At 38.8% G+C, this 20,447-nt stretch overlaps 1 protein-coding gene across 2 annotated transcripts; it reads left to right on the plus strand.

Annotated features, from left to right (window-relative positions):
- The first annotated feature begins 2,646 nt into the window (after positions 1-2,646).
- Positions 2,647-15,348, plus strand: GABRB1 (gamma-aminobutyric acid type A receptor beta1 subunit). Of its 2 annotated transcripts, none has more exons than XM_027899824.1 (5): positions 2,647-2,861; positions 6,187-6,324; positions 6,436-6,588; positions 7,467-7,717; positions 14,857-15,348. In XM_027899824.1, exons 1-5 carry the CDS (start codon positions 2,708-2,710, stop codon positions 15,202-15,204), a joined length of 1,044 nt encoding a protein of 347 aa, XP_027755625.1. In that variant the 5' UTR covers positions 2,647-2,707; the 3' UTR covers positions 15,205-15,348. The 2 variants fall into 2 exon arrangements, with proteins under 2 accessions (XP_027755625.1, XP_027755626.1); XM_027899825.1 differs by having other exon boundaries at positions 2,647-2,820.
- Positions 15,349-20,447: the final 5,099 nt, after the last annotated feature.

The raw sequence follows: 20,447 nt of genomic DNA on the forward strand, positions 1-20,447 counted from the left end.
GTACTGACTAGCCCTTAGACAGGAACATAACAGTGTGACATCAGAGTGGTTTCAGCCCCACAAGAGAAGAGGACCCAAGCAAAGAAGTGAGACACATGGAAGAGATTAAACAAAGAGATCCTCAGGATACGTAATTACCAAAGCAACTGACATGCCATTTTAAAACTTCGTGTTTCAGAGCCACTCTACATGAGTACCTGCTCTAGTCAGGAACACATACTGCACACCTGCTTTACTAAAAAAAAATTGAAAAGAAATATATAATTGTTGCAAATTTTTAGACAACGGGTCATCAAAATGCCTCAAGTCCAAAGTTAAACCACCGGCACTGCTCACTGAACATTTGCATATGAGATACTTCTGAGTTTTCAGTGGCATTTTAACCACTTAGTTACTATAGGCAGGTTGCACAAAATGTGTGGGCATGAACAAGACTTCCTAATCACAGTTTGATTTACTGGAATTACACAGAGATGTGTAGAGTCAGAGGCCCTCAATATCAGGCTAAAAATCATCACTCCACACATGAAAGAAAAGTGTTCTAAAGATGAAAGTAATGCAATGGACAAATCAGGCTGCAATGGAACATGTGAGGCCCTTAACTGCTATACTGTCTCAGATCAAATGTCTATCTCATGTATTGTCTTGTCTCTGAGAATGGCCAGCAGTACATAGCAGTGAAGCTAGAACAAAACATAGGATGTACATGCTGGTATTTCCCCACTAAACATCTCCAGTGTTTTGCACATTGCTATATTAAGTCAGAAATAGCATAATTGTATTTAATAGTCTGGATAGATTGTTATTCTGACACTCGTGCCAGTGAGTGAACATAGTGAGTTCTGCAGTTTATCTGTGTGCTATATATCCCTTTATGTCTGTCAAACTAACCACTAGACATATGATTTGTTGCTTTCGTGGTGTGGAAGTCTGATGGATTGTAAATATATCATGTGCTCTTCAAGCTTACATGCTAACTTAGGATCAAACAGACTTTTATCGTAACATTCCCTCAGCCACTTTGCCTCCAGGCTAAAGAATAATGACTCAGACAGTCCTTTCTTCCATGGAAGCAAGCCTCTTCCTTATCGTTTCCATGACCCTTCTTTCTAGCCAACTTAGTGCTGCAGTTTTGGGCAAAGAAAGAAAACTGCATACAGTAGTCAAGAAATAGCACAATGTGAATTGGAACTTATATGGAAATACAAACAACGAATTTTGCATTTGCTTTCCTAATAATTCCTTGGGTTTGTTTTTTTTTTTTTTTTTTATAGCTACTGAGAATTAAATGCTTACAGGACACAAAATAAAAATAGCAGCATACCTTACAGGAAGTACTCTTGCACAAGAAAGACATACTAGATAAAACATACTAATGTGCATTTCTGATTGTGCATTGCATTATATTTATTTTGGTCTCAGTAGGTCCTTTGACATCACCGACATCCAGTAGAAGGAGCCAAATTAACTGGTAAGGCATTTTCAGTACAAGTTTGACTACTTATCCAGAGTCCTTCAGTGTTACATGGATTTCCAAAACACATCTTCAGATCTGAGATTCCCCATTCACATGTCAGGTTTAAGTTGAAATAGTGCAATACATTTACCACTGTATGCACCACCTTAGTGATGTGTGGGAGAAATGCAATATCTTCCTGTTTGAATACAGTCATAGGAATAATAATATGAAAAATATAAGAATACATTTAGCAACAAAGACTAAGTTGTTACAAAAGGCGTGATCCAGGAGGGATGGAAGAGGCTTGGGTTCCAGCTTCATGTGCTTACACAGGGCCAAAAGATTTGGGTCACACGTAGTTGACGTAGTCTTTTGAAAGCCCCTATTTAGACAGATCCTAAGGATGAAACCCTGCTTCTGGATGTTTCAGAGCTACCTACGCTGGAGAATCAGAAGAAAAAAGGGAAATCTCTGTTGAACTGGTAAAGATAGTGGAGCCATGACTTTTATTTGTTAAAATAACACAGATCCTTATTTATCCCAAAGGTATTTAAGATGGTAGGTGCTGCAGTGAAAAATAAAACAGCCTGGTGGCATCCAATACACTGTTAACCTCGGCTGTATCACAATGTCAGCAACATATCCGAAATATTTTTTCTGTAAATAGCAAGATTTATACATAACCTATTTCTTGCTGTGTGTGTATCTAGACACTTTTTAGATCTGTGGTACTTCTGACCAAGTGTTCTCACTTAAACTCTCAGCTGCTGCTCTAGAATTTAAAAAAAAAAAAAAAGTGTTGGCACATGAAGGGCTGTATTTTCATTTCTGGGCAATATTTTCTAGTAAGTAGAAGTTTCATATCTTGAGCTGGGCAATGAAATATTTTCAACGGTGTTAAAGATGGAAAAGAATCTCGCACACAAAGGCTTAAACGGATCAAATATTTTTCACGGGGCATTTATTAATTAAAAAAAAAAAAAAAACAATAACAACAACAAAAAACACTACCAGCCACCGGCCGGCCGCGGAGCGCGGGCGCCCCCTGGAGCCCGCCGGGCGCGATGCGGGGCCGGCCCCGGGCTCTGTGAGCGCCGCACTCGCACATCCCGCGGGAAACCGCGCCGGGCTGCTCCTCGGCAGCTGTGCAGAACGTAATTGAAATGCTCCGGGTTCTGACTGATATCTGACTCTCATGAAATTTGTGTTGGCACATCCTTGTCCGGTTGCGAGTGCTGCTCTCTCTCTATGTCACAAAAGCGGAGGCATCCCTTTAAATTAGTGACATGGATACATGCGCAGAGGGAAAAGGATTACACGCAAAAAGAGCTGCCGAGGGAGTACCTGGGCAGTACAGATAAGTTCAGTGAACAAATCAGCATTTACACTGGCCACTGCACAGGCAAAACGCACTTTTCCTATCACTGAAATAGCTTTTCTTGCATTGTAAATGCCAAGGCATTTGCTGCCCAAAATGAGGGTTTGTCATTGCCTGCTAGCCAGAAGTCAGTGCTGCTCCACAGTTGAAGGTTTCTTAATTTACATCACTACAGCTCCTCTCTTAAAGGCACTGTCCGCTTCAAAAGGAAGGAGCGATCGGTCCTCTGCTAACTCTATTCAGAGCTGACATCGATTGCTGTCTTTAAACTGCAGCCAGCTGTCTTCCTCTCAAGTTTGCTAGTTTGGAAAGAAAATAACCATGTCAACGCCGATGGAACATAAGGGCCTACAAGCTCTGCACCTGTGAGTCACTGTCAGCCAGGAATGCAATGCCTCTCACACACCTACATAATGTGCAAAACACACAATGAAGGGCATCATACAGCAACAGTCCTGTCACAGAGAATGGACTGCCCAGGGAAAGTTTACACCTTCTTAGTGTCTAGCAGAGTTATTACAATGACTGCCAAGGAAATAATGAATGTACTGAGGTTTGCTCTACATAAAACCACAGGAAGATGTTCCTGCTCAATTACTCTTCTAAAAAGAGAGCTAACAAACGTGAATGCTCCTGATTGAAAAACATCACTATACCTTTCTCATAATTTTCTTCAGCTTCAAATGAGAAAATTCAAGGAAGAAATCAGTATATTTAGAAACAGCAGTAGCTTACTACTAGATCCATTGTTTGATGTATTTAGAAGTCTCTGAAGCTTGTAAAGATTAAAAACATGGCCTGCCATGGCCAAGCAGTGATGGCTTGTCATGAGCTGATATCTTCCAAGCAAAATTTTGGTCAAATAACTTTATAACCTACTAGTTTTACTTTTGATTTAGTAGCCAAAGTCACAGAAACCTTTCCAAGACTAGTGAAAAGTATATTTATTCGTCTACATTACAAAACTCACATAATTTCTTTTTGTTAAGATCCAGCATCACCACACAGTGTACCAATAACATGGTGCAATCCTTTTGTAGGAGGTTGTGCTTTTTTTATTTTGAAATCTGACCTGTGATATTCCAGGTGTTTATTTCGTACCACTGTGGATTTTAACAACTATATCTACAATAATTCACCTTTGGGAAAGGGAATTTTAGATTCAATAAGGTGCCCAAACTATCCCCTCTTTCATCAAAAAGTCAGAGGAACTGCAAGAGGATGGCAGAGGCTGTCTGTAGAGGCTGCATATAAAGTCAGGAGTTGCTCGGGATTGGAGATGGCTCCTTTCTCTGCCCTGGGTCCCAGCACTAAGTGGCACAATGGGAGCAGATTTGAAGGGTAGGGTGTGAAATGGGCCTTAGGTGATGATGGTACAGACGAATCAGGGTCATCATTTTCTTCCAGACTCTGAGGCAGAATTCACAACTCTCACACCTAAACCTTCACCTGTGACTTTAAAGCAAGTACTTGTGCAACATCTAAGGAGTGATGTCATTTTTGTTCTTTATCCTATCCCCTAAAGATAAAGGATGAGTATTACCTCATGTAGAGGATATCTGTGTAGTACCAAGCCTACGCATATCCTTTCAGTATGAGATGACAGTTCCAATTTCCTCTGTTTAGCACCATCTCTTCTGAAAAGGGAAATCATTCAAGAGAAATTTTTTTAAAACACAGACTTGCAAGAAAATGAAGTTAACACCTCCTTGCCAGTCTTGATCTTGGCCTTTTAAACAGTCTTAGCAGTCTTCATTCCCTCTTTCAATCATTCTGTATCACACCCTACATTTGGTCCAGGTCGGTCCTGTGGTTTGTGTACAAAGCCTTTAAAGCAGCTATGGAAGGCCCACTACTAAGGAGCAACTTTGGTTTTTTGCAGTGAAAAGGAATGAAAACCAGCCATACAGAGCTCTATGTCACAGCCTTGAGATGGTTCATTTAAAAAAAAATTAGCATAAGTAATGAAAAGCACCATTTTAAGCTAACAGCAGTGATCTGTATTACATAGGTTAATATGGGGTTTGGAGCAATTCCTGTAGTTAGAAAACCGTGGTTCTGAACAGTTCACCAATAAAATATGTGAACATTTAACCTTGTTCAGCCCATCCCTGTGTGTTTGCATCAAAAGATTGCTGTTCAACAACTACAGGTTTTCCAAGTGGTCTCTGGAGCCTGCCAGCAAGTCCTGAGAGCTTCTCTGTCACCAGGGAAACCATGAACCCGTTCTGTATGTGGTCAGCCTCCCAAGGAGGAGGCTATTACCAGGCATCATCATAAGGAAAGACATCTCCAGACTAATTTCCCTAGCTAGATATTGTGTTACTGGTGTATATGAAAGAATAGGTTCCTACTTATGTAGAGGTTTCTGATGCTATGGTTAGTTCAGTTGGCAAAACTACTGTCAAGTTTTCTAAAGCTTTGAGTTCAAACACATGTTTTTTTTGATCTCTGTTATATGATTTAAACCTGATTAAATCTGACACCTGAAGGAATAGTTTAAAAATAGATGAGAAGTTGTTCTCTCCTTTGGTAGATATATGGAGAAATTAGAAAAATGCAATAAAGTGGAACCCATTTAAATATTAGTTCAAAAATGTTGTCAATTGTGAGATATTTTCGAAATTCAGTCACTTTTTAGTTCAATCAAAATATTTCTGAAAACGATAACAGTAATTTTAACATTCCAAATGGTAGAATGGTAAATTAATTTTTAATTAAATTATAAATAATCAACATCACTGCTAAAAGGAAACAGAAGAAAGGTGCTAGTTATGAAGTAAAAAAAGAAATAGTTCTGTGATAACAGAAGATCAAAGTTGGCATGGTCTAATTAAAATATAAAATGCTTCATGAATATCAAAGGGTTACCGTCATCTCTGACAGACACTGTCAGGTGATATTACAGGCACCTTAATTCTTCTAGAATCATCTTTGCCTCCACTGGCTCCCAACTCTGTATTTTGTTACAGCCTGGATAGAAAATCAAATGAAAAGCTGGGAACTGAACCTGGTTTTACTGTCAGAGCTCCTCTAAACATAGTTTAAAAGTTTTGTTGATGTACCAGTCTATTGGCAAACTGAGCAACTCAAGCCTGAATGAAAAATTGTTACATTATTGCTACCTATAAAATTGTATTTAAGGTAAATTCTGTCCAGGCTTTCCGCCTTCTCCCTTTCTATACCTAAATGCTTCCCCAAGGTATGGAGGAGGCTACATGGCCTCTGTATAACAGGAATGTCAAACAACAGAAGGCTGAATTCATGGTTAACAACAACTCCTTCCACTTGAACCTCAACTATTTAAGCAAAAAGAAAAGTCAATAATCAAATTTTGCCTCTGTTTCAGATGGATACACTACTGATGATATTGAATTTTACTGGAATGGAGGAGAGTCGGCAGTAACAGGAGTTAATAACATTGAGCTCCCGCAATTTTCTATCGTTGATTACAAGATGGTATCAAAGAGAGTGGAATTTACAACAGGTAAGCACTGGATAGCTAAAAAAATCCTTTCCTCTCTTCCCCAACCCAGACATATCAGCGTGTAACTTTTGTTAGGCATTACTCATTATATGATTTCTTTCTTTCTTTCAGGAGCATATCCTCGATTATCGCTTAGCTTCCGGCTTAAAAGAAATATTGGATACTTCATTTTGCAAACTTATATGCCTTCCACACTAATCACAATTCTTTCATGGGTATCTTTTTGGATCAATTATGATGCCTCTGCAGCCAGAGTTGCCCTAGGTAACTTCTTCTCAAAATAACTGACCTGCATAAATACTTGTTGCCTTTGAATACAGTGGCACCAATTCCACATTGTTGATTGCAGCATCATTAATTGTGATTTTACATATACAGTGTGGGACCTGTGTTGTCAGGAAGGCAGGCAGGTGCCACCTTGCCTATATCTGAAGCTCTTGCTCTGCAGTTAATTTGGGATCCTGACTGATTTGCTGTTGTCATAATGGTCTTTGGATCAGAACAAAAGTATTTTGCTTCCAAACTGAAGCGTAAAACTATAATTCAGGTATTTAAGGGTATCTACACTGTGCTTCATGAACAATCCATGTAGATGTTAAAAAGTGTCCTCTCAGGCCAGATGTGTGACTGAAATGTATACAGAAGATCCTGCTGACGTCAGTCGAGATGTAGCAGCTTCCTTTTCTCCTTTCAATGCTCTGTTCTCAGTCAAAAGCTAGAGACTTATTCCAGATCCCCAGATCAATGCAAGTCACCCTATGGGATCGAGCAGGGGTACGGCTGTAAATAAAGTGAAAAGCATTTCCTCACACAGAAAAAACATCAATCAATTCTTTGCTATCCAGGTCAGCCAGCACCATGTTCCCTAGCAAAGCTATTGTAAAAATTAAGGTAAGTTAATCAAGACAGCCTCGGCTGTCTGTCTGTAAATTAATCAAGACAGCCTCGGCTTTTGAAAACTATTTCATTCACCCTCCATTGCATGGAAGGCCAAGGAAGGTGCGATCAGCAGATCTGCAAGGATATCTTCCTTTCCAGTCCATGCACCATTTCATGGCAGCATGTAATGCTGTCACTATGCCTTTCATGCTCAAATCTCTTTCCTTGTCTTGTTAGTCAATGCCTTTTTCTTCTTTTTGCAGGAATCACAACTGTGCTGACCATGACCACCATCAGCACCCACCTCAGGGAGACCTTGCCAAAGATTCCCTATGTCAAGGCAATAGATATTTACCTGATGGGATGCTTTGTGTTTGTGTTCCTGGCCTTGCTGGAATATGCCTTTGTAAACTACATATTCTTTGGGAAAGGACCTCAACATCAAAAAAAGACAGCAGGCAGGGCAGGACATGCTCCAGGCAAGAAGAGCAGACTGGAAACAAACAGAGTCCAGGTAAAACATTCAAGCTAACTTTTCAAACCTTATTTCTACTATGACAACGTTGATGTATATGATGACAGAGATAAATGCAGATGGAACACATGCAAAAGCATTTAAGATTGCCTAAAGAAAAACTGAATTTTAAGAGATTACAGCAGTGTATGGTCTGTTCCATCTTTAACTGAAAACGCAGTAAGAAGCTACATAAAATGCAAATGAATATTCAGGACACACATTTCTTTGCAGCAGAGAAGAAATACAAGGATACAAGGGTACAAGGAAGTTAAATATTTACCACTTCAGCTGTATATTTCTTCGATATAGAAGGTAGTATAGAAGAAATGTTTATAAGAAAGTTCCTCTTTACACACAGAAACTTCACCAAAAATAAAAAGCAAAGACAGACTCTGTTGCTTCAGTAAGCCCTGAATGAAGCCCATATGACAGAGCTTCCAGGAACAAAAGGATGCTGCTGCTAGGTTATAACAGCTTTCACAGGTATCAGGATTTTTCCTTAAGCTACATTCAAGCAGACCTCAACTACCCTCTCTTAAAAAAAATAAGCCAGAAAAACTCCAGGAAGTCATACTACGCACTTTTTTTCTTTTTTTATAACAGGGACAAATTTAATTTTGCAATATATCACCAAGCACTTGCAAACTGCTTTAAACGTATTTCAACTTTTCCCAGTTTTTCAGAAATAAATCCTTCAAAGCCTCAGGTATATTTGGCCCAGTCTGACTCAGAGGAAAATACATATTCTAATGAGCCCAAAAATTTTCTTCCTTTCTCTGCTTTTCTTACAATATATTGCAACCAAGTATTAATGAGATCTTACCCAGGCTGTCCTATAAAATTCTGTACTGTTGTGGCCTGAGGTGATAACATTTGGACAAAACTTTATTTGAGCCCTCTGTTCAGCTTGAAGAATGAGACCGACACATAAAACTCTAACAGGTAAGACCTTATCTTGATGGATGGTTGCAATTTCACATACATATCAGGAAGTGTGTTTCAGAAACTCTGTGATATCTTATTAGTTCTAAATTTGTGTTTCTGGTGTCCCAGCAGCCACACCACTACAGCTAAGCATCATTAACAAAGCTGTCATATCCTCAGCCTCAGTGAACTCATGAGCCCATTAAAAGTCCTTACTCACATTTGCCTCCTGTTCCTGTTGTGTAGGAGATGCTTTATTACAGTGGGGGCACAATATCAGTTCAGACAATCATCAGTCTCCAAGGTCCCACAAAGTACTGTCTTCCACACAGCAGAGGAGATAAGACACCTTCTTATGGATTGTTGTGCGCAGACACTGCCTATGCATTTCTATGGTAAATAAGGAAGGGAAAAAACCCAACAAAACTCACAAACTCTGACCAGCCACCTCAACAGCTCCTGAGATAACCCAGCCTAGGTGATAAGCAGCACATCAAGGATTCAGGATGAAGAGGGAATCAACACTTCTTCAGAGGTCAGCCTTGTCCCCACGGGCCCCAGTGCACTGAACTGAGTAAAGGATGAGAAAGTGTAAAGGATAAGAGTGCCGGTAAGTTCTTTTTTCTATATATTTGGAGAGTTTGTTTAACTAACAAAAAGCCCTAACTCATAACTAAAAGCTTTTGTCTAAATGTTATATGGCAAAGATTAAACTGAGGCTGGTACTCAGAATGCAGTGGAATGGAATGGAATGGAATGGACTGGAATGGAATGGAATGGAATGGAATGGAATGGAAAGGTTTTAGAGAACCACATGTATCCACCAGCATTTTTCTGACAGAAAAAGAAGGCATACTTGCTTTGTACCTGGATTTCTGTGAGACAGAAATTCCATTCTGAGGCTGAGAGTGCTCTAAGTGAACAGACTGCTTTCTGCCTGTACAGTGCAGGTTTGTGATCTTAGATACGTATATATATACATATTTATATATATATTTATGTGTGTGTGTGTATTTTTATATATATATATATATATATATATATATATATATATATATGTACACATAAACACACACATGTGAATGGATATCAATGGATTTTATATCCCACACATTGATGTGGGACCTCGTGAACATTCATTTTACTCAGCATGGAAATGCTGATGTCCAACGGGTTGTATTTCTGTCCTTAGCAGGAAGAAAGTACACGACTGGAAAAGTGGGACACAGTAAGGTTATGTGAAAGCAGCTCCGAGCTATTCTCCATTGTGTTTTGAGATTTTTCACTGGTATTATGATGTCTGTGCCAGAGCAGGGGAGAGTTTTTTGGAGCATAAAAGTACATCTGTAAGTATATATAGCTATAGGATATTTTTTTCCCTTCTGCTCATGACCCACACCACTTATCCATACAGGGTCCTCCAACCAATAGATGATATGTAACAGTGCTTCATCTCTTTGTGCCAGGTGAAGATACTAATCATTCCCATCTGACATGCAACTCCCATGAGTAAAAGAGTTCAAATTCCTTCACCAGATAACAAAAGCATTAGATGTGTGAGCAACACTCAACAAACAGACCACGATATTACCAGTACAGAGAAGATCTGAAGAACAGTGAAACTGAACTGCTGTTTCCTATGTGGCTGTTCCTAGCTCTACAGACTGAAGAAGGTGGAAATAGTGTCTTTCCAGTTGCACAATTTATGCCTGTTTCTCTGAATAAAGCATAAAGACTATGTATATGTCCTTGTTTATTTGTTGAAGCTAGATGTCATTGAGGAGACCACCCTAATTATGGATAAATAGGACAAAACCATCCAGCAAGAAAATATTTAGATCATCCATGCATGCAACTGCTCCTGTTTCCCCAGACTATGATAGTGTGAATAATTGTTACAGAGAAGATTTCTCTTAAATATGAGAAAAAGTTAGAATGCAATCATACTGTGAGTGGGAAAGGGACTGAGCTATCATAAGGTTCATAAATGACAACACAAGGCAAGTGATAGATGGTCTCTCGCTCCCTGAGTCTGCACAGCATCATACCTTCCTTTCAAACCTTCTGTGAATCACAAAGCACCCAGAAGAAAGCCAGAGACCAGCCACAGGTTCTGAGGAAACCATGGTTTTCCAATAGAGTGGCTAGCGGAAGGAGAAAAAAAAAGGGAAGTATATAACCACACAACTAACTCAAACACCAAGTAAATCCCCACTGGAATAAGTATAGCCCTGTTGAGCATAACCTGTTTCTTTGCAGATCAGACTGTGATAACACTACTACATTTGTTCCAACAAGACAGCTTATGTGAGTAATGTGGCCCTGAATCTTTCATCTTAAGAGGAAGACGGGTTTGTATTGAGATAAAATAGAAGTTCTTACCTTTTATCTCTCAACAGTTAAGATAAAAAAAATAGGTAGGTAAAAACTCATTCCAGACAGCATTAAGCGTTTGAGACCCATTCTTTGTCAAGGAATGCCAACATGCTATTCTTCCGCTAGAGCTGACTGACTGTGTTTTATGTGGTCAACACAGAACCGTTGTTTTGGGTTGGTTTTATTACTTTACTGTTTCACAATATAATTTGGTGGTCCTAAGCAGAAAACTCATTTTCTAAGTAAATATACAAGCAAAATTATTATTTTTTTTTTAATGATGTTTCCTCAGCACACATCATACACTTATGAAAATTCATATATATGCACCTGTGCTGATTTAGGCTTTAGGTAGTTCCACTGCAAAGGAAAAATTAAAAATTTATATACTTAATTTAGATACACTCTCAATACAGATACAAATGTTCTTACAAGAAGCATTACCATATACATTCACCTAAAGAAAATATAAACTTCAATAATTACACCATATGACTAACACATCATCAGCTTTAGACCATTTGACATGCTCGTCACATATTCCTCATTATATGTTCCAAAGACCAAAAAAAAAAATCAGTTCTTCAGCTTTCTACAACTTTAGGCAAGTTTTATGCATTGTACAAACCAAAGTGTTTGTGCAAACACACATTTAGGCTCAGAATATCTGTTAAGCAAGAAATCTTGTTTTCATCTGAGCCATGGTCAGCTTATGTAACAAAATTTAGGGCATTCCAGTTAAAGAGCAACACGGTGATATTTGAAAGCATAAATGTATCATATCTGAGCAAGGAAAAAGCACTCTAGGCTTGATATGGCTCATCCTTCCTCCATAAGGAGGGGACTGAGATACTCTACTCCTAAGCAAGCAGCCAGACAGCTACTGGGTCAGAAAACTCATCTCCATTTTTTGTCATGCCATCTGATGCAAATATGTCAAAGACTGTACAACTGCAGTACCTATCTGATGTGGGGAAAGAGCCTCATCACTGAGGCATGGGTTGGAATGAGTTAAAGGCTGCTCTCTGGTTCTGATGCACAGGCTTCCTCCAAGACAGGGTCAAGAGAAAGCCCCCACTAACCTTGTATTAAGTAAGGGAGAAAAAAATTTTAAGACAGAAAATTTACAGCATTTACTGTGCACATATTTGCTGTTAATTCATTCTAAAAATAACATTAGATAAAATTAATAACAAGTCTCTTTTGGGGATCCCTTAACAAGTTGTACATTTTCCAGATTCCTGCAGGAATTTGTAGAATTACTAAGCTTCAGTAACAAAATCTCAGCTGCACAAGTTTTAAGAATATTTTGATGTGAACTTCAAGGTATACTGAAAGGATTTTTAATTATTTGGAAATTTAACTATTTCCCACAAGCTTTACATCACACAGAGAATTTGACCAGGTACATAAGATGACACTTTATACTTCCCTGAGCTAATTTAGTCAAGATCAGTGTAATTTGCTGTGAATTGCAAAGACTTCAATTCAAAGACCAAATTGTTTCATGATATATACAAATCACCTTTCCTAAAATGGTTTAAATGAAACTTATTCTAAAAATAACGGGTTCATTCAGAACACTTAGGGTAGGAATTCATGCGCTGCTTGCCTCATAGTAAACTGTCAGGGCATATTAGTTTAAAAAAGATCCCTGTGAATCACTTCACACTGTAGGCTGTTAAGAGTTGTCTTGTCAAAAGAAAAGTCATAATAACTGCCTAATGATGCTTGCATTACTGTTACTACTCTTACAAGACTGAAGTCAATTAACTTACACATTAGATATGTAATCAAAGACAGCTCAAAGAGCTATTTCATAAAACTGGGATGAAAAGGTTGACTATCAAAACTTCTGAGTGTTAAAAAAAAAAATCTTTCTACATAGAGACAAGTCTGAGATCATTATTTTTTCCACTGAAAAAATGTCATATCTTCGGAATAATGAATAGTCCCATGGTTATGGCAGTCCTCTGGAGAGCAGGAAACCCTAGTTTAAATCTTCCTTCTGCTTAAATTTGAAGGCTTGACCTAAAAAGTATAAATTGGGTAGTCTATATCTCAAGCAAATATTTGAAACAGCATGCTCATTTGTGACATTTAAACTGGCCTCTCTAACCCATTATATGTGTTTTTCCCACCAAAACAGTGGTGGGAACTGGGGTGTTCCCACTAAATGCTCATTTCAGCACATACAGAAGCAGTTGCTAAACCAGACAAGTGCATTTTCTATCTGTGCTGATTTATACTCCATTTAGAAGATGTTTTTACCCCACAGATCTCTTGGGTGCCTTTTGTACAAATAGCCCCTTCACTGCTTTGTTCTCAGTTGGCAGGTGCTTAGTCTGGCACAGTGCAAAGACATCAGCAGTCATTACATGATGTTTTCTCCTGGCAATGGGAAGGAACATATTCCACACTGCCAGGTGGAACCGAGGCCTTCTCTGGCTCCCAGATATTTTCTGTGGCAACTCCACAGACTGGGTTTCCCTGCGTGTTTTTCTTGGAGATTTTTCTTGAACATACTTTAAATCTGCTGTAGATTATTATATTATTTCCTAGCTCTTCTATGTCTTACTAAAAATGTAAAGATCAGAGTGCAAACAAAGCATTGCGTATCACTGGTGCTTCACACCACCAGATGTTGTCTATAATTACTATTTTATTCCTTGATATAAAGGTATCCACATGGTCTAGATTGTAATATATTTGGGATAGGTCAAACACCACAGCTTACCAAAACCAATTTTAATACTCAAGCCTGGAGGTGAAGTCTTTGAAGTTTCATTTAAGAAGCCTGTGTTCCGATGTGTATTTCCCTCATACGAGCTACAGTGGATGTTTAAATATCTGTGAATTTGAGACATCTAGAAAGTCTTTATGAAGAAGTCGGAAGTCATCCTGAGAACACCAAAAAACCTTTCAAAAGAGTTTTTACTACAAACAGGTGGAAAACTAAAGACTTGTGAAAAGGTAAAAACACTTTGTAGCAATGCTTCCATTCATGGTTGATTATATTTATACGTAAAAAAAGACAATGATACAAAAATATTGTATATATATATATATAAAATATTGTGCCAGATGCACATAGTGGTTGCAGTTTCCAGTTCTTTGCTTAGGTACTTAAAACTGTGCCCTGACTAAATAACAGCAGAAATAAAGTGACAAACATTTAAAACAACTGCTTCTGGTACCAACACATAAAAATGGAGCTGGATTTAGCGTTCCATTGAGTAAAATGGATTACGACAAGGCACATGAACAAGTTAATGATGTGCTATGATTTCCATCTCTGCAATGTAGTAATTGCACAAAATCAATTTTCATCATGAACATTTTACATAACTGTACCTTTGTGCTCTTCATATCATGAACCCATTGTTAGAAAACTCTTTTAAACTAACCTTTGGCACTAAAACTGTATAAAACTGTTTAAAATGGGCAGAGACAGTAACATTTTCTTTTCACCTTGTGTACATGAAACCTTCAAGTGTCCAGTCACCAGACATTACAAATCAGTATTTCGTAAAGACCGTGATCCAAGCTAAAGATAAAATTAGAAAAGTCTTATTTCACAGAGGATGAGATAACTAACTGAATTATAAGGTCCTAGACCAAGAAGTTGGGTCAGGATGGAAGGTACTTAGACGTTTATTTGCTAATTTCACACTAGTCGGGGAAGTGTATTCAGTATCTTTATACTTCTGTGAACACTGCACCAGACACGACTGTCACTGCAGGAGTGTTTCAGTAGTAGAGCCAGAAGGTCCATCTGGGAAACACCTTGGGCTGGCTGAGGAACTTGTCTAATCCACATTCCTTCCTTGACACAGGTTGATCCCCATGGAAACATGCTTCTTAGACCACTTGAAACACGAAATGATGTCAGCAGCTCAGATGTGTTCACGAGCCTCCGTGACCCTCGAGCCACCACATACACATATGACAGTGCCAACCTGCAGTACAGAAGAGCCACTTCCAGCAGAGATCTCTACAACAGGAGTCCTCTGGACAGGCACAGGCTTCATAAGAAAGGACACTTACGAAGAAGGGCATCCCAGATCAAAGTCAAAATCCCTGACTTGACTGATGTTAACTTGATAGACAAGTGGTCCAGAATGGTCTTTCCCATCACGTTTATTGTTTTCAATGTTATTTACTGGTTGTATTATGTCCACTAATTTATGCAATAATGTTACCACAGACTAACTTAATTAGACTTGTTTCTTCTCAATTTTGTTAACTCTGAAGAACTTCAGTAGCTATAATGTTACATGTTCACTGTAAGATACCCAGCCATGGAACACTTCTAGATTTAAGCTTTCTTAAAAAAAAAAAAAAACCAACCCTAATACAGCCTCATAGCATTCAGATCCAAATACTACAGATCACCTCTTAAATAGCATCTTCAGCAAAAGTGCTAAACCTTGATTTTTACAAAGTTTATGCATCAGGCATGACCTTTTTGCACCCACTTTAATTTTTTTTTTAAGTGGAATAGAAATTAGTCCCACTGCATTTCTCATCACATATTGGCAGCCCACAGCAGCATGCTTCCAAACAACACAGTAAAACAACTCAAATTAGTATTTATGTCACTGTCTTTCAGCATTTGGAGTGTACAGAAATTTGAAGAAATATTAGTTTGAAAGATTATAACCATTACACTACACATCATTTCAAATAGTTATACTGGGAAGGATTTCCATAGTATGTGTGAGAAGTATCACTCAAGGAAAAGTTAAATCATATTTTCAGAGAAGCAAGGACCTTAAAAGAAATAAAGGGTAGCATAGAGAAATTCCACTGAATTTCCAAGCAAGGAATCAGCTGATTTGATCTAACTGGACACAAAGTAATAAAGTTGAAATTTTTAAGAACAATTGTGCCATATGCAATTTTATATTAAAAAGTAGAAAACAAGCTCATGTTCATTCCTGGAAGCAATATTGAGATATACCCCAGGCCAAGACTTTTCTTAACTCTCCTATGGCTGGTAATTGCAACATTCTCTCAAAAGTTATGCACAGAATCACACGGAGTATTCTGAGTTGAAAGGGACCCATAAGGATCATTGAGTCTGACTCTTAAATGGATGGCCCCTATGGGGATCTAACCCACAACCTTGGTGTTATTTGCATCATACTCTAAGGGGAAATCAAACACAAAACTAAGTTAGCAGATGTCTGGAAACAGATCTGAGGAGATTTCTTCATATAGTTTCCTACAGATTTCCTTAATCCAGTGAGGATCAGAAGATTCAGTGTCTGGGTCTTATGGCACACCAGTGATGTTGGGTGCACTCCTTTTGAGGAGTTGCCTCTCCGCACGTGGCTGCTTCTTGCCTGACACAGCCAATTCCAGCCAAAGAGCCACAGGCAAAGTTCTAGAAAGGTCCATGCAATTGAGAAGCAATAGGTCTGTTATCTCCTCTATGGCCAATTGTTTCCCAACAGTGTTTACACTGTTGTCTAACATAGCAATTTATTGAAACTATTATCAGTTTCGTTGTTTTGGTTTTTTTATTAAAAGTGTTTCATACTTTTAGGAGAGTTGAGATGTACAAGCCAACAAAGTCTATGTAGGTATCAAGGTGATTGTTATCCATGGAAGCTCGTACAGAAAGAAACATTGGTACGGATACAAATGAGTGACTGGAAAGTTTATTCAACAGCTCCTCATCGCCTGGCAGTAAGGTCAGCCAATTACCTTATTGCCAAATGACATGACAATTTCTTTAATCAGAATATAACAACAAATGAAACCTTCCTACAGGCTAAGGTTTGTCCATTGTGCAATACCTGGACTTTCTCACCCTTCCCTTTGTTTGTGCAGCAGGCTTCTGCAGAAAGAGTCTGGGATAACAGAATCACCAAACAAGAAATGGAAGAGGTTTAATTTACTCACTACAAAAAATATAGGGCTGCAAACCAGGCATTGCTAATCTAAGAGGGTCTTTAAGACTATCAATTTTTCTGTGGGCTCCAAAGTCCCAACCTCATTCCAAGTTCAATAGAGCACAGTGGTGGTCTTGTCAGATGTCTTCTCTCTGCTGATACAACCTTAAAACTCCAGTCTATTAAAGAGTTACACAATTTTATCAGATTAATCAGCCACTGGGTACAGCTTGAGGTGATTCAGGACAAATATTAATTCAGTCAAGTGGCTCTTCTGAGTAGGCTACAACTTGTATGCCTATCCCCACCCTGAAACAACTTCAAATATTTTTTAAACAAGAATCCCACATAGGACAATTTGATTAATTTTTTAGTCAAATTTAAGCAATGTTTAGATAAGAACATTTGAGTGGCAACTAACTATATTATTTTGATATTGTAAAATAAGCAATACAGAGAACATATGGAAGTAAGCAAAGTGAACTTTCCATAACTGCAAACAATGGCCCCAGGAGGGAGGACAGCAGTAGGGCCATACATACTGTCCATTCCAAACGCACATCCCATTAAATAGTTTTGAATTCCATGAACTGGCACCAGACTTTGCAAACAGAATAAGTTCACAAACCAGTGAATTTGCCCACTTTGTGGTTATACACAAAAATTCAAAGAAAGTAATACATTCTGCAGATTCGTAGTGCAAAATACTCTATGAAAAACAACTGCCAGTGACCCATATTTTGACATTGCCCGATTTCCTAAAGATAGTCACAAACAGACCACAGGATAGTAATTTAACCCAGCTGTTCAAGTGCTGCAGAGACATTAGAACCTCTCCTTTCAGTTGCAGTGAACATTTAGGAAGAACCAATATCCAATATGACATCGAGACAAGACAAGACTTTGGGTTAAAGAAAAAGAATCCTTTATCTTTGATTACAAGAGCAAGGATCAGCTTTAATGGTCCTCAGCAATTTTTTCTTGTAGGCTTTTAACACCTGCATACACGTATTTTCTAGTTTATGGATCAACTAGTTACTTCACGCAACAGATGACAGACACGTGGATTAAAAGAAGTTACACTGTATGATTCCAAGGGGATAAAAAAAAGAGTAAAAGCCATTTACAAAACAAGAGCAGTGCAAATGCAGACCTCCTTAAGAACAGCATGTTCCAAAATAATAGGGTCCACCAGGAGACCTTGAGCACATGCCACCGATACAAATCCCAGCCATGCAGCCCTTTTTGAATGGCACCCACTAAGGCCTGTCTGCATGGAGAGCAGGAAGCCACGATCTTGAGTCAGGAAACCACTGCCAGCTCTTAACGCAAAGTTTGGCAGCAGAGATTAGTGACCCAATCACATACAGAGGCAAGAGCCACTAACTGTAGGTACAACAACTTTTAGAAAAAAAAAGCAGAAGAAAGCATTTCTCACTTGAGAGCAATAGCTTGGCAGCAAGGAGAATGCAGTGGTTATTAGAGGCACAGGATGGAAAAATGAGTCTGTTTATGGGTTACCCACCTACATTGCCATCTGGAGCTAGAAATTAGTGAGTACAAAAGAAACACAATCTCTTTCCAGAGTTGGAGTAATTCAGGTGGTTTTGCAAAATAAAGGTGAATAATGCTGTAATGCTGAGCTCCCTCACAGTTCTACTTAAGCAGTTAATTTCCTTGCCCTTAGGAACCAGCCTTCAAGATCAGCATAGGTAAGGTCCTATTGCTAATTAAGTTTCAGCTAAATCCCAGTACAGTTTGTGCAGCTCTCATTCAATTTGAACTGAAAGTCATTTGTGGCTCAGTTTCCCAAGGACTTGAGCTTTATTGTCCCTGAGCGTGTATATCTGTGTGCCTGCCTGGGAGCATCCCAGTAATATTTGAATCCATTGGTAATTTCAACCAAAAGATAACAGAACAGTAAGGATCTGAGATACTACATTCCTACAAGTTTCAACAAAGCAGTTAGCTTACAGCAGAGGACAAGGATCACGTTAACCCACCCCTCTTTTCTGGCAGAGAGGAACGTGATGAACCCCAACCTTATTAGTCACAAAATCCCAGTATTTTGAATATAACAGGAATATTTTTGACATTACATTGCATCATGCTACCACTGAACAGCAGAGAGGTGCCATTTCAGAGTTGTCTACCAATTCACCTTGTTCCATCCCCTTGTACCGTAAGTGAAGGATTTCTTGAGATACATCATGAAGAAAGTCACACAGGGATGGGGGACATGTTCCACCAGCTGCTTCTGTTTTCCATCACCGAGGAACCTCTGCCTATTCCCATCAATTCTCACATATTGAGGATGCATTGCTAACACTGCCTTGGGAGTATTAGTAAAAGAAAAAAGGGCTGAGTTTTGTGTGTTATATAAAATAATACTTTTTTCATTGTTTCTGTATTACAAAGCATAACTCCCCTCACATCTGTGATTGTCTTCCTATCCCCATGGGCAAAAAACCTCCCCGCACCCCAAAGAAGGCAGATCACAGAAGAATACTGAATTTCAACATGTAACAATGCCAAAATGTATAAGCACAGGGGGAAAGAACTAAGAGACAAATCTTAGTCTCTTAGAGTGAAAGAACTAAGAGAGAAAAATCTAGCATATCTTAAAGGAAGATGAGGTGACTGGTCTACTTACTCTCTGGGAATGCAGAGCTCATAATTATGTTGCCTGCTCCACCTCACTCACACCTGTGAACACACCAGTTTCCTTTTTCCCATCTCTGAAACCTTATTTGCTGTTTTGATCTAGCTGACAACATACTACCTGACTTTTTTCAGATTTTCAGAGGAAACTTTGAATGTTGTGTACTGCAGCAAACATTTCTGAAACAAAGCTGGCAAATCATCATTTTAAGAGAGAGCTGAATAAGACTTTGGCACAGATGAAGAATTCAGGATTGGGTTTTACAAAGGAAGTTAGTAAAAGTTCTCATTAGATCATTCAGTGTTGCCCTGGCTCCCATCTAAATCAATATGAACAGAAATATGGCAGATGTGAAACCCCTGCATTCCCAAGAAAAAGAAAATATTCATTTACTATAGCCATAAAAAAAAAAAAATGTTTTAATCTATATGATGCTGGGAATCCTTCCTCACAGAGAGTCCGCTGCCAAAGCCGTCCCTATGGACCTGCAGTAGTTTCTAGCTAGAAAAATCCTCACAAGTTCCAGTGCCTTTCATTATTAACTAAGCTAGCTGACTAATCCAACGCTTAAAAATAGCCAGAGCCTTCTCTACATAGTACTGCTGGGGGTGCTGTCACATGTGAAGGATACTTTTGACCAAAATTTCCAGCCGCAGACAATGTGAAGGGTTGAATATCCAGTATATCATCCACAAATCAGCTTAAAACACCAGGTTCTGCTCTTGTGATGACCTCTCCACAGAGTAACCTCATGATCCAAACCCCACAGGCCTGCAAAAGTCCAAAGGATGAATCATTGTGAGATTTCCCTCCTTTTCTAGGTTTTGGTAGTGGTCTTTTGGTCTTTCTGGAGAGGTCCTGAAGC

The sequence above is a fragment of the Empidonax traillii genome, unplaced genomic scaffold (assembly GCF_003031625.1).
Source record: "Empidonax traillii isolate 1590-97213 ecotype Southwest subspecies unplaced genomic scaffold, ASM303162v1 scaffold690:size337178, whole genome shotgun sequence".
Classification (NCBI taxonomy): Eukaryota; Metazoa; Chordata; class Aves; order Passeriformes; family Tyrannidae; genus Empidonax; species Empidonax traillii.